At 37.8% G+C, this 14,456-nt stretch overlaps 3 protein-coding genes and 1 pseudogene across 4 annotated transcripts; all 4 read left to right on the top strand.

Annotated features, from left to right (window-relative positions):
* The first annotated feature begins 725 nt into the window (after positions 1 to 725).
* LOC104706221 (UPF0613 protein PB24D3.06c-like) lies at positions 726 to 3,634 on the top strand. The gene is made up of 9 exons (XM_010422390.3): positions 726 to 1,345; positions 1,682 to 1,758; positions 1,868 to 1,973; positions 2,097 to 2,189; positions 2,274 to 2,339; positions 2,492 to 2,637; positions 2,749 to 2,857; positions 2,992 to 3,056; positions 3,265 to 3,634. Exons 1-9 carry the CDS (start codon positions 1,061 to 1,063, stop codon positions 3,410 to 3,412), a joined length of 1,095 nt encoding a protein of 364 aa, XP_010420692.1. The 5' UTR covers positions 726 to 1,060; the 3' UTR covers positions 3,413 to 3,634.
* A 763-nt stretch (positions 3,635 to 4,397) lies between these two features.
* On the top strand, positions 4,398 to 6,355 carry LOC104706222 (uncharacterized; annotated as a pseudogene). The gene has a single exon (XR_015563832.1). The product of XR_015563832.1 is annotated as an uncharacterized LOC104706222 (transcript).
* Positions 6,131 to 10,771, top strand: LOC104706223 (uncharacterized). Its single transcript, XM_010422391.3, has 9 exons — positions 6,131 to 8,593; positions 8,935 to 8,996; positions 9,264 to 9,318; positions 9,473 to 9,571; positions 9,663 to 9,749; positions 9,835 to 9,951; positions 10,046 to 10,138; positions 10,220 to 10,250; positions 10,362 to 10,771. The coding sequence occupies exons 1-9, from the start codon at positions 8,498 to 8,500 to the stop codon at positions 10,568 to 10,570; spliced, it is 849 nt and encodes a 282-aa protein (XP_010420693.1). The 5' UTR covers positions 6,131 to 8,497; the 3' UTR covers positions 10,571 to 10,771.
* A 174-nt stretch (positions 10,772 to 10,945) lies between these two features.
* Positions 10,946 to 13,216, top strand: LOC104706225 (putative E3 ubiquitin-protein ligase LUL3). Its single transcript, XM_010422392.3, has 3 exons — positions 10,946 to 11,653; positions 12,150 to 12,654; positions 12,865 to 13,216. Exons 1-3 carry the CDS (start codon positions 11,151 to 11,153, stop codon positions 12,982 to 12,984), a joined length of 1,128 nt encoding a protein of 375 aa, XP_010420694.1. The 5' UTR covers positions 10,946 to 11,150; the 3' UTR covers positions 12,985 to 13,216.
* Positions 13,217 to 14,456: the final 1,240 nt, after the last annotated feature.

The following is a 14,456-nucleotide window of genomic DNA, read 5'->3' on the forward strand; positions in this document are numbered from 1 at the left end:
TCCTAATAACATTTTAATATTTTATTAAATCGTCAAATTAAAATTATTATCTATATCTGTATATACATTTTTCAAATATATTTAGCAAATAAATCATAAACTTGCCACCTATTTACAAGACTTAATTAAATTATGATAAAGTTTCTGATTTTTGTAAACAATTATTCTCTCATAATCCTAACTTTCCAAAAAAATCGGAACCACTACTATTTGCATTAAATACTAATTTGATAATTAATTAAATAAATATAACTTTCTTTAAACTTGAAAAAAAAATATTCTTAATCAAAGTAATAATATTTTTGCGGGTTAAAGTCATTAAATCTGTTGCGGATCAGACCTCACATGGCGAGTTAAAACAAAACTAAAAGAATTAAATTAGTAAAATGCTTACATATCCTAATTCTGTAAACTCAAGCGGGGCATATGGGTGCAGACTATATACTCCTATGGATTTTATAGAATAATTTTTGCGGATTAAAGTCATTAAACCTGTTCCAGAACCGACCTGACATTACGGGTTTGAACTAAAGTTAAAAATATTAATTTATTTCACATATTATAGATTTTTAACTCACAAAATAATTAACCATCCTATGAAACCCGTGAAAGTATATACATGTCCGCAACTGTTTCAGTACATACATTTATTAATTTTTAATGGTATAAATCTTTTAATTTATAAAATATTTAAAGAAAAACATAACTAATGATAATTATTTCAAAAATAAATGTACATATATTTACTAAAATATTTAAATGTTTTAGAAACAGAATAAAAACAAAAATAGTTTCGGGGTGTATCGCGGGTTCAAACCTAGTTATACACACATCACACAACAGAGTATTATAATCTAATTAATTATCATTATGAGCCATCGTAATTGTCTAATAGACTAATTAATGTCATTAAAGAGTTTAAGACGTTACATGTAATACCAACGACTTTTTCTCTCGCCACGCGCATGATGGAGCGTGCATTTCACTCTCTAAAAGTTTCATTTTGTCTCTCACAAAACGAAATCTGAAACCGCCACACACAGTCGCCAAAACAAAACAAATGTCTCTCTCCCTTCCCTCTTCTTCCGCCGCCGCCGCTGCTACTGCGGCGGCGTCGACATCGGGATCATCGTCTTCCACGGCGACAGTTTCTTCACCCTCCACGACGACGTCCTGGTTCTCCGGAATCGTTCGTGGCCGTGGTGATAAATCCGGCACCGCGAAGCTATCTAAAAGCTCTTCCATGGCTGGAGGGGGAAGCGGAAGCGGAGATTATGGTGGACCAATCAAAGGGAAGAATCAATTTCGTGGAGTTTTGTTCAAATACGGTCCCAAATCCATTCAGGTTCTCTTCCTTCTCCAATTTCGATTTGTTTAAATTTGGGTTTGCTTTTGAGTTACATCAAACCAAAAAGGTTTTTCCTTTTTGTTCCTTTTATTGGGTTGCTTAAGGTTAACGTTTCCAAGCCCATGTGAGAGACCTTTGATTTCATTTTTGCATCAGTTGACTAGTTTTATATAGCAGCAGTGATCATCATCCAAGTTTACAAAGATGGTTCCTTTCTGACAAAAAACTCAGGATTGGATGTTACCTGGGATTGTTGTTTATGAGTTTTTCCATGGTTAGATTCTGGTAGTAACAACAGCTTTGCTTGTCTGTTTCATTCATGTGTATCTCTAGGTGGCTTTTAAGACCGGAGAGTATAAACAACAAGTGGTATTTATCGGTGGACTAACCGATGGACTTTTAGCTACTGAGTATGTGGCTTCTCTCTTTTGATCTTAATCTTTATCTTTTGGCATGAATTGGCCTATGAAAATCTCATTTATATTAATTGATAGAACTTTCATAAATTGGCCGTTTCAGTTACTTGGAACCTCTTGCAATTGCTTTGGATAAAGAGAAATGGTCACTTGTTCAACTACTGATGTCGTCTTCGTATTCTGGATTTGGCACTTCCAGCTTGAAACAAGTAATCATTTATTTGAATTTGATTTCTTCTTGCCTTGTTATATTGTTTGACTCTGGGGAAAAGCTAAGAATTTCTCCATTCAGCAATGTACTTAACAATATATTCTTGTTCCTTTTGATGAAGGATGCTCAAGAGATCGACCAGCTAATAAACTATCTCATCAACAAAGAGAACTCTGAGGGTGTTGTTCTGCTTGGTCATAGCACTGGCTGCCAGGTGATTGGTTATGCTCCCAAACAGTTTTCCTCATGGTTCTGTAAGAAAGTGATGACAGAAACTCTTTCTTCTCGCTCTTAACAGGATATTGTGTATTATATGGGAACAAATGCTGCATGCTCCCGAGCTGTCCGAGCTGCAATTTTGCAGGTGCTAGTTCTAGATTCTGACTTGTACATTTTTTTATTTTCTTAAAGCTACTCATTCTCTTATGTGAAAGGCCTTGAAGTTGGGTCTTGTGTTGTGTGTTGTATCATATATTTCGACTTTAGTTCATACTGGTTATTGCAATAATTATGTAGGCACCGGTCAGTGATAGAGAGTACAAAGCAACGCTTCCTGAAACACCAACTATGATAGACTTGGCTGCAAACATGATAGAAGAAGGTAAAGGAGAGGAGCTAATGCCTAGAGAAGCTGATCCTTGTGCTCCAATCTCTGCGTATAGGTAAATCTCTATATGTCTTTGTACCATAGTCACAGACTTGAAAATGGAAGAATTGTGTGTTTAAACATGTCTAGATTCCAAAAAAAATTATATTTTGCTTGTGTCCTGCAGATATCACTCCCTTTGCGCTTACATGGGGGATGACGATATGTTTAGTTCTGACCTTAGTGATGATCAGTTGAAAACTAGACTTGGGCATATGGCTAACACACCTTGTCAGGTAAAACAAAACCAACCTTGTAAAGCATTTCCAGTCCGGATGAACATAATTGTCTTTTTTTTTTTTTTTTTTCTGTGGTGGCCAATTGGGCACGGATTAGCTGATTATATCATCTATGTCCTGGTTCTACACAGGTGATTTTCTCCATGGGTGATGAGTATGTGCCGGAATATGTCGACAAAAAGGCATTGGTTAATAGGTGAGGCCATTAAACTAAAGTACTGTAACAATAAAAATCTAGAACTGAGAGGATACGAGAATCTAGAATCTGTTTAGAATGGTAGTTAATATACGTATATATGGAGAACTATAGATGCAAACTTTGGATGAAAATGATATAGAAATGACTGCACATGAAGAAACCCAATCATAGAGGAATGAATGATTTGATCTGTGTGTGATTACAGATTAAGTAAAGCAATGGGTGGAGCAGAGAAAGTGGAGATAGAGCATGGGAATCATTCTCTCTCCAATAGAGTTCATGAAGCTGTTCAAGCCATTATGGGTTTTGTCAAAAGAGAAGGACCCAGTGGTTGGGATGATCCTTGGAGCTAAATCTGCTTTTTCCATATACAGTATGTGGATGGAAACTTAATTTGAAATCTGAGTCTCATGAATTAATTCACTTCTTGGCTGAATCATAATCATTTCTCCTTAAAAATTTTTTTTTTTCTTTTCCTTCTGTTGTATATCTTCAATTCTTTTGTTGCTTTGTTTTGTCTGTTAACCAAAAAAAAATTGTTTTCTTGCTATATAATCTTCAATATGCCTTGTCTTGCTGAGTCCATAAGTTCAGTTTGAACAGCTATGCTTCCGCCTTCCTGAACATGAAAAAACCTGAATCAGTAAGTAACCAAAAGTAAGAAGGTAGAGATGATAAAACATCTCCCAAGAAACTATCACCAAACTTCACCACCAATAATAGACGTTGAGTTGTGTCACGTCAAAGGCTAGGTTAATTAACAGAAATTTCCATTTTTGTAGATGTAACTGTTTTCTCCTAGACAATCAACATCATACAATACCAATATCTTCCTAACTAAAAGATGGTAGTTTTTTTTGTTTACCAAAAAATGTTTGACTTTTCAGTTAACCAAAAGGATTAAGATGGATCATTATTAGCAGCCAAACTTAACCGTTCTCTTTTATCTCAATATCTGTTTTCTTTTTTTTTTTGTCAAGGTTCGTTATCTTAAGCATTCCTGTTGGAACAAAAGCCACATCTTTGCATAAGAGTTGTCATCAGTTATGAAATATTATTCCGGCGAAAGATATTATTGTAAGCGGCGGTGCGACAATGACAAAACAAACAAGACACGTGACGCCAACACTGTCTCTAAAATCCCACCGTACACTACACGGCCGATTCATGTTTAACCAGACGTCACGCCGACGCGACTTCTAAACACACGCTTCCTTGGTTGGCGGCGCGATCACACCGGTTCGGAGCTAATGGTAGTTTCCGCTTATTCACGAGGGTATAATCGTCTGTACGTATATCCTTACTCTTCCGCACTCCACAGTCCACAGAGTTCTCTTATTCTTACCTACTCTGTAATTACTTATTTCCTTTCTCGAGTTTAATCAAAACTGAGAACAACAATAAAAAAATCCAACCTTGGAACTCGCCGTGGCGTCAAATTTGATTTCTTTCCTATTGTCGTCAAGAAGAGTTCTTCAGATGCCAGGGAAAGTAGTGATTCCGTCACCGGCGCTGAGTCATCACATTCATCAATGGAGATTAGGCGCTCTAACATCACTCGTCTTCTTCCTAATATCGTATGGACCATTGACAGTTGTACACTCAAAACCTTCATCGAAAAATCATGGAGACTCAACTCTTACTCCATGCGGCGGCTCACTTCTCCTCCTTCTCTGGATCTGGATCCGACCCGGGTGAAGAAGCTTTCTTGGATCTCTGTCGAGCAAGAGCAGAACTTCACGGCGAATGTTTTAAGAAACTGGTTGGCTCCTCCTGGAGGAGAGAAGTGCAGAGAAGCAAAGACCGTTGAGATTTCAGTTCCGGGAATCGACGGGAAGGGTTCAGTAGAGTTGACGGCTGGTAAGATTCACGAATTCAAGTTTCAATCTTTAGACGATTCTGGGAAACGGGTTTGTATCGGTGGAGATTACTTCGAGACTGATCTCTCCGGCGAAAACTGGAAATCTAGACCGCCGGTGAAAGATTTAGGAAACGGAACTTACACTTTGTCTCTTCAGGTTCATCCTGATTTCGCCGGAGTTTACAATCTCACCGTTGTTTTGCTCTTTCGCCGCTTCCATGGTCTTAAACTAAGCCCATCTCGTTTCGCTTTCGACAGAAAGCTACGTAGTTTCAGATTACGGTTTACCAATAAACCCGACGTTGTTTTGCCGGAGCTTCGGAGATGTGTTCGGTCTGATTTCGACAGAGATGTTTGGTCTGGTCGGTGGGTTAGGCTTGGTAAGAACGATGAATGCGAGATCAGCAACGACGGACGTTACCGTTGCTTACCGGCTAATTTCCCTTGCCGTGAACCATGGTGCTATGGAGCTTTAGCTGAGTTAGAGAGCAATGGTTGGGTTTACTCTAGCCATTGTTCGTTTAAGCTCTTCTCAGACGATTCGGCTTGGGATTGTTTGAAGCACAAATGGATCTTCTTCTGGGGAGACTCGAACCATGTTGATTCGATTAGGAACTTGTTGAACTTTGTATTGGGTCATCCGGAGATTGGTGCTGTGCCGAGGAAGTTTGATTTGAAGTTCTCGAATCCGAAGAACTCGTCTGAAACAGTTAGGATCACGAGTGTTTTTAATGGACATTGGAACGAGACTCGGAACTATCAAGGTCTTGATTCACTTAAAGATGAGGCCTTTAGAGAGTTGCTTAAAAGCTATTTCGTCGAAGAGACTGGTGTACCGGACGTGATGATCGTTAACTCGGGTCTACATGACGGTGTTCATTGGTCTAACCTTAGAGCGTTTACAAAAGGAGCTAAAACCGCGACTGCGTTCTGGAGAAACGTTTTTGACTCGGTGAAAGCTCGAGGATTCCGCCCGCCAGAAGTGGTTTTTAGGAACACTATTGCGACGGGCGGTTACGCGAGGACGCTAGCGTTTAACCCGAGCAAGATGGAAGTGTACAACGGTGTGTTTTTGGAGAAAATGAAGGAACTAGGATTGGTCTCGGGTGTGATTGATAACTTCGATATGACGTATCCGTGGCATTTTGATACCCGGTGTAACGACGGGGTTCACTACGGGAAAGCTCCGGCCAAGATGCGGTGGAGAGACGGCGAGATTGGGCATCAGTACTTTGTGGATCTCATGCTTGTTCATGTCTTGTTAAATGCAGTTTGTGTAAGATAAATGAGTAGAGTAGAGAGCTGATTTAAGGTTTTAGGAGAGATTCTTTTATTTGTCTTGTGTACACTTTGTTGATTATGTTGTTAGCAGTAAAATTTGGTAATTTTAGTCACAGCTTAAAATTCAATAATTATCCGATTATTCGGTCAAAAATAGTGACATTGCTTTTTTTTTTTTTTTGAAAAGAATTCGTTACTTGAATAAATATTTCTAAATCACATCTTTTTTATGTGTATATTTATCATATTTTATACAAATACTATAAATAAATGATTGACCATCCATTTGTAATGAATGAAGGACTCATTTGAATAATTAAAATGAAATATGCATCTTGTAGCATTTTTTTTTTTTTTATAACAGACAAACAAGATTGGCTCAAACAAGCCAATGCGAAAGTACATTGTTAACATAAGTAGCTAAATGCGGAACTGTGCGAACACGTCGCGCCAAATTATCCGCTTGGCTATTCTGAGAATGCGGGATGTAAGCTAGGGAAAATGAAATAAACTCCTCTTTGTCTGCATGGATGTCCTCCAAATAAGGTGTAAAGGCTGGCCACTAAGAAGGCGAAGACACCAGCTTCACTAAGTCGGAGCAGTCGGTAAGGAAAACGACAGATTGGTTATCCGTCCCAATCATACAACGCATAGCCCACACAAAGGTTTCAATCTCGGCATGAAGAGGGGATAGACTACGGCGAAGGTTGGCAGCTCCCATAGTGGGAACGTCACCCCATGATGACGTGTAGAACCACCCTCTACCCGCATAACGATCCGTTGCTTTCCAAGAACCATCAATAAAACAAGTATAACTCGACAAGGAACTAGAAACTCTTAAGCCCCTACTTCCCCGGGTAACAACCTCCACGTTAATATCCGATGTTAATGCCATATCCTCTGTTTGAGCTAATGCCCATGCTTTGGCCTCATCCTCCGCTAGCCAAAGGATACAAGAGGGTTGGAATCCAGATTACTGAAGAGTTTATCATTACGCGCTTTCCAGATGTACCACAAAATCCAGGGAAAAAATTCATGTGTTGGAACATTTGTGAACCGCCAAAAGAGGAAATCCATGTTCGTAAAAACTGATTCTGACGGGAAGACACCCAAGGCTGTCGGGAAATGTGACAAAGCCCAAACCTGTATAGCTGGTGGACATTCAAAGAGGGTATGATTAATAGTTTCCTCCTGAAAACCACAAAGACCACACATAGCATCACAACTCATACCACGTTTCCATAGATTAGCGGTAACTGCCACACAACCCGAAAGAACTTGCCACATAAAGTGACGGAGTTTCGGGAGACACCTAATTTTCCATACAAAAGCCTGAAGAAGTATTATGTCCGACCCAAGTACTTTTGGCTCAGCGGGAGTCGGCAGATGTGAGCAAAAAGAATGGTACCCTGATTTAACCGAATATTTACCAGACTTGATAAAATGCCATCCCAGCAAATCTGGTTTATCCAGCTGTCGCAATAGTAAAGCAGAAATTATAGCAATATCTTCCGGTACAAATGTAGGCGTAAGCTGAGCCAAATCCCAGAAATTAGAACTTCTGTCAATAAAATTTGTAAGCAGAGGATCCGGAGGCGATCATATACTCATCTCGTGGTATCGTGTCACTTAAATACTTAATCATTATTTTATTTTACTTTTCATTATTTATTTTTTGGTCAAAGATCTTCTTTTCTAATGTCATTTAATTTAATTTACATAATATATATACAATCATAAAACGAGCAAACCAAACGGCATATACGCGGTCACTAATTTAAACATATGGGATAATACTTTTTTTGTGAATTAACAAAAAAAAAATTGGTTATCTAAATTAGAGAAGTAAAAAATTTCATTGTATTTAATTTTTAAATATAAATTTGTTTAGATAATTAAAAAGATAGTAGTAGTATTATTGAAATCGAATTAAAGAGTCGGTACGGGCCACGCGGTTTAATGTAACCAGTCACAGAGTTCTGATAATGCCATGTCTCTCACGCTAAACATGGAACTCTCCTCCAAACCAAATCAACAACAATTGAATTGAATCCAAATCCCATCATCCCTCTATTCACGAAACCTCCCCTCCCAATAAAATCCTTAAAGTCTTGTCCTTTTTCCGTGTGAGAGATTAGATCATCTCCAAGCCAAGCCAAAGCAAGCACACACACACAAAGGAGGAGGATTTCGTAAAGATTCTTTGCTTTTTTGTCGTAATTCTCAATAATAGCTCGCTGCTTGTCAAATAGAATCAATCCCGGGAACGCCGTGTAAGAGTCGCCGGAGGCGTCGTATGGCGTTAACGTGGGGATCTTGTCTTCGGATTTCGGTTCTCCTTATCCTTATAGCTGCAATTGTCTTAGCTTGCTATTTTCTCCCCGTTGAGAAGGTCCGTAATTAGCTAAATTAGGGTTTCTAATGAAATGGGTTTTTGTTTTTGTTTTTGTTGGATCATCTCTGCAAATTCCCACAATTCATCTCATTTGAGGTTTTGTAGCAATGAAAAGGATTGAGCTTTTTTTGTTTTTACCCCTTGCATATGATTTGTGGGTATGAGATGTGTTTATGTGTGCCTGAATTGGTTAGCAGAAGCAAATGTGGTAGTAAAGCTAATAGATTTGTCTCTGGATGTTATCTTTCCTTTTTGAATTCGTCTCATTTTGGAGTATTGTTGATTTGTCAGCTAGTTTATGGTCTGAAACTTACTATTTCTTTGTATTTTTTTTTCAGCTTTTGAAGGATTTTTTGTTATGGGTTGAACAAGATCTAGGGCCTTGGGGACCTTTAGTCCTGTAAGTGACTCTTCTTCTTCTTCTTCTTCTTCTTGTTTCTTGGGATTTGAAGTTTATTAGATCCTTGCGTGTACTATAGCGATGAGCTACAGCAGCAGTAATGGCGGTAGATATGTATCTGTTTCATTACTAATGTTTATCCATGGATTTATCAAGTCTATGCACATAAAACTTCTAGAAATTTAGGAGCATAAGAGTTAGGATGCCCTTTTTCGGCAGGTTGTATACCTCGGTACTGAACTTGTCTTTCTTTTGTAATGTTTGCAGAGCTGTTGCATACATTCCTCTAACAGTTTTGGCTGTTCCTGCCTCGGTTCTCACGGTATGTGCATCAGATTCTTTTTCTTTGTGATATAGATTATGGCTATTATCCACTTAGAGAGTTTTGTCTACTTTGAGATTTTATCCTCTTGGAGAGTCACATGTTTACCTATAAATTTTTGAAATCTTATTTGGTTGAAGTTTGTGATTTTCAGATCGGTGGTGGATACCTTTTTGGGCTGCCAATTGGTTTTGTGGCAGACTCAGTCGGTGCTACACTTGGCTCAGGAGCAGCATTTCTTCTAGGCCGTACAGTAAGTGTCACAAAGTTCTTATGTACTTAGAAGATATGCACAGACGTTATCCTTATTGTTTGGAACTTACATGGTAAATGTTCTTATGCAGATTGGAAAACCTTTTGTAGTTGCAAAATTGAAGGATTATCCTCAGTTTCAATCGGTGGCGCTCGCGATTCAGAAATCTGGTTTCAAGGTTTGCACTTTAAACCTACCAAGTTTGAATCCTTTTTTTTTTAACACTCCTTTTTGTACTTACGAATATGCAAAACGGAATGTAGATATGCTTGCTGCTCCGGCTTGCACCGCTTCTCCCCTTCAGCATGTTGAACTACCTCTTATCTGTAACTCCAATTCGGCTAGGTCCATACTTGCTTTCTTCTTGGTTAGGGATGATGGTAAATTAATCTACTTCACCTCTCTGTAACCACTGTAAAATGTTTTAATCGTAAGATCAAAAGAATAACATCTTGATACATTATTAATTCGCAGCCAATAACGCTTGCGCTAGTGTATGTTGGAACAACTCTAAAAGACCTTTCTGATGTGACTCACAAGTGGAGGGAATTCTCACTAAGTCGCTGGGTAATATTTTTGCACAAATTCAACGACATTTTCAGCTTCTTGTTTCAATCTCTCTTCTAACCTGTGTTCTGCCTTTTGCAGGCCATCTTGATTTCAAGCCTTGTAATATCCGGTTAGTTGGACAATTCCTAAGTTTCTCCACAATAGAATCTTTATCAACCTGCTAATGCACAGAACCACTAATTATTGTTTCTTCTTTTTATCTGTTTCTGTTTATTTGCAGTGATATTAATGGTCTGTGTTACAAAAGTGGCTAAGGACGCGTTAAGAAAAGCTTTAGCAGAGCACGGAGGAGACATGAACGGAGCGGTTGCAGCCTCACCGGAGCTGGCCGTTACTGACGATGCTCCTACGGATCTAAACGAGCCTCTCTTGATAAAGATAGATGGTCAACAACCTCAGGAACAAGAGACAACCATAGTCCTTAAATAAAACGCTACTGAATACTTTGTATGATAATCTTTTTTATCTTCAACTTTCAAAGCATAGTTTTTCTTGGTTTGTATAATAACATAGATTAAAAATTATTTTCAAAAAGTTTTTTTTTCTTCTTCTTCTGAGATGTAATTATTTAGTTCACAGGGTGTTAAAGTATTAAATGAATAAAATAAAGAAATTAAATGGGTTTCGTGATGTTGTTTTCTTTGGTTTTTTGTATGTATTGAGCTTTCTACAGCACCAAATATCTAAAATATAATTTTTTTTATGAACATAATAATATTCAAAGCTAAAATATGTGTATTTTTTGTTTTTTCAAGGGTTTGAATAGGAAGAAGAAATATATAGTCATGTCTCTTTCGGTCAAGTACGATTAAAAAAAAGTTACAACGCGTTGACTTTTAAATACAAAAGTGGCAGTGAATCTAGCGGTAAGATATAATTTAACTGTGCAAGGTAGGTTAAAAAAAAGGTAGTTAATACATGTTCTAAGTTTCTACATAGACAAATCTTTGATCTGACTTCTTCTCTTCTTCTCTTACAAATCTCTCTTGTCTTCAGAGTCTGTCTATCTATGGGGATCTCCTTCAGCAACCGTCGACGTGACAACAACCACCACCGTCACAACCACAATCACCCTCCTCCTCCTCTTCCTCCTTCTCGTCCGCCGTACTATAACCACCCTGCCGATCCTCCCTCGCAACAACCGCCGCCTCAAAACGACTACAGCTACACTCACAACCACCTCGTTTCAACTCCACAGCTCGCTCTTCCTGCTCCTCCACCACCACAACCACCGTATTCTCAGCCTCCTCCGCCGCATATTAATCACGGACCATACGGTCAAAACCAGTATTACCCGCAACATGCTCCTCCGTATTTCACTATGATGATGAGGCCGGTTTACTTCGGTCCGCCTACGGTTCAGGTACCTCTGCCTTCTGTGGAGCACCAGAACGCGAAAAAGGTGAAGAATGCTGTCAATGTGAATAAAGCTACGGTGAAGCTCGAACCAGACGATCTTAACCCTGGTCATCATCTTGTTTCCTTCGTCTTCGATGCCGTGTTCGATGGCAGGTATAAAAACTCTTAATTTGATGATTTTACAAACCGGAATTTGTGTGAAAGTTCCCTACTTTAGAATTCGGAATTGGGATGAGATTGGCTAATTAGGGTTGATGGGACTTCTAATTTATACTGAATCTCATATTTGGATCATAAAGGTTTAAACTTTACATGATGAATCTCATATTTAGATCAAAAAGGTTTAAATTTTACATGATGTGACTCAGCTTGCTTGTAGTTACTGGAATTTAGGTTTTTTCTTTTAGGATCAATTTGATTCAATTGATCCAAGTTTAGTGATGATTATTATAACCAGAACAGGGACTAGATTGGCTAATTGCAGTTGCGGTTGTCAAGTAATTGTTTGCTACACTAAGCTAGTTTAGCTACAATATCAATCTTTATTATACTCGTGTGTGTTGCATACCAAGGTTATGGCTTTTGTGAACATTATTAAGAAGATTACCAAGAGTGAGTCTGATTGATGTGTTACTTGTCTCATTTTCAGTTTCACTGTCATGTTTTTTGCAAAGGAGGAATCAAAGTGCACAATCGTTCCGCATTTACCAGAAGCTTACCCCCCAACCAAAGTACCTTTCCAGAAAGGTACTGCGCAGAAGTTTCTACAACCTTCAGGGACAGGAACTGACTTAGGCTTCTTTTCACTGGATGATCTATCCAAACCAACAACAGAAGAGGTGTACCCACTTGTAATATCAGCCGAGACAGTAATCCCACCAAGCTCGGTTTCAGAGGAAACATTCGCTCATAAGCAAATCACACTAGCCGGTTTGGAGAAGACTAACGATAGATCTTTTAAAGTGAAAGTCATGAAACAGATCCTATGGGTTGAAGTTGAAGGAATACGATATGAACTACAGGACTTGTATGGAATCGATAACTCAACCACACAAGGTAATGCTGCGTCGGGCTTAGAAGATACCGGTGGCAAAGAATGTGTCATATGCTTGACTGAACCTAAGGACACAGCCGTCATGCCTTGTAGACATTTGGTAAAAGCTTTTTCCAATTTTCTTTGCTTTCTTCTAAACACAAGTTTTGCATTTAGTCGGTACACTTATTATTACCCGTAATTCCGAACATGAACATGCAAAGTCTGTCATTCTGTCATTTTAGACTTACTACACCAAATCTTTTACAAGAACATAGTTTTTTGGTTGAATTGTCATCACGACTAAATCATGATGTGTTGTCTCTTGCAGTGTTTATGCGGTGACTGCGCAAAAGAACTCCCGTTTCAGTCAAACAAGTGTCCCATTTGTCGAAAACCTATCGAAAGACTTGTAAAGATGAAAGTGGAAAGTAGTGATGAACAACACTGAAGGAGAGGTTTGTTCCCTTCACTTAAACACCAAGTTTGATTCTTTCTTCTTTTTCTCGGAAACCCTTGAAGCAAATTCTTATGCCCTGTTTTCTTAAACAAACCTCATTTCATACTCTGTACATATTTGTTGCTCTTAGTTTTCGGAAATTTGGAAGAAAAAACGAAAGCATCAGTAATGTAATATATATATTAGCTCTCTAATGATTCTAGAGAAGTTCTTGTTGTGTCTCTCTGCTTGAAGCACTTATTAATCTCTTTGATGTGTTATTGGATACTATTTCTTTGTATGCTTACCTGAAATTGCAACCATATGTTGGTTATAGTAATGGATCGAGTCATACTCTCTAGACACCGAACCTCCTAGTAATCACTTCTATGTTAAGATAGACAGGAAAGGTTCTGGAAAGAGTTATGGATACCTCTATATGTCCCTTATTTGGCTTTCTTTTAACTCTTTCTTCTCTAGAAAGTAAAAGTTTGTGTAGAAGACAAAAAAAGGGGACCTTGATAATTACAGAAATTCAAAAGATAATAAAGAGAGATGGAACTGAAGTTGATGAAGAACATTCAAAGAAGTAATCTTTTTTTTTTTTTTTTTTTCCCTCTCTCCTTTTTGCTCTTTTTTCTATAAAAAAAGGCTAAAAGAAAAGGAAAAGCTGGTTTGGAGATGGAGAATGTTTCCTATTGAAGTTAAGCCTGAGAAAGAAAGAAAAAGTTAGAAAAGTGAAGTTTGAGTTCATTCTTTTTGACAGAATGTTCAAACTTTTGAAGTGAGGAAGATATTAAATATACAAAAAAAAGTCTTCATTTGATAGTAGTGAAGTGACCCTCTTCACAAGCAAAATCATTTTTACATATACCTATTGGAACCAGGTGGTATCAGAGGTCTAAGACATGATGTTTCTTATAAAGAAAAAAGTGTTTTCAAGTGTAATACAAATAAAAACATAAACATAACACTGTAAAAACGCAACACATACAATTTTGAAAGTTTTGAACAATGAAAATTGAAAACCCTAGGTGAGAGGTTCTATGTGTGATTGTTTCTGTCTTGTTTTGGACTGGACTATATATATTGGATTCGAAGTGATATATTTCCCTTTCTGCCTATGACAATTTTTACTAGTCATACCATGATGTTTAATCAAAGTTCCTCAACGATTCTCATTTATCACCTATTTCCCTGTATCAACATATTTATTTTCTTTCACTTTCCTATATATTATTTTAGACCAACCCTTCTTTTTCTCAGATTTAAATTTACAGTAAATAGGGTTCTATCAAGATGTTTTAAGTTTTAACTAACTCCACAATTGTATTCATTAGCCCGTAGAAAAAATGATCAGTGATGTTCCTCAATGGGATATTTTGCAATTAAATATCCAAGCGAGACTAGTTTTAAAAGTGTAATTTTTGGCTGAGATAAAAACTCAAAAATGAAGATAACTATGATTCAAGAACGTAAGTGTT

The sequence above is a fragment of the Camelina sativa genome, chromosome 8 (assembly GCF_030686135.1).
Source record: "Camelina sativa cultivar CO46 ecotype springtype chromosome 8, ASM3068613v1".
Classification (NCBI taxonomy): Eukaryota; Viridiplantae; Streptophyta; class Magnoliopsida; order Brassicales; family Brassicaceae; genus Camelina; species Camelina sativa.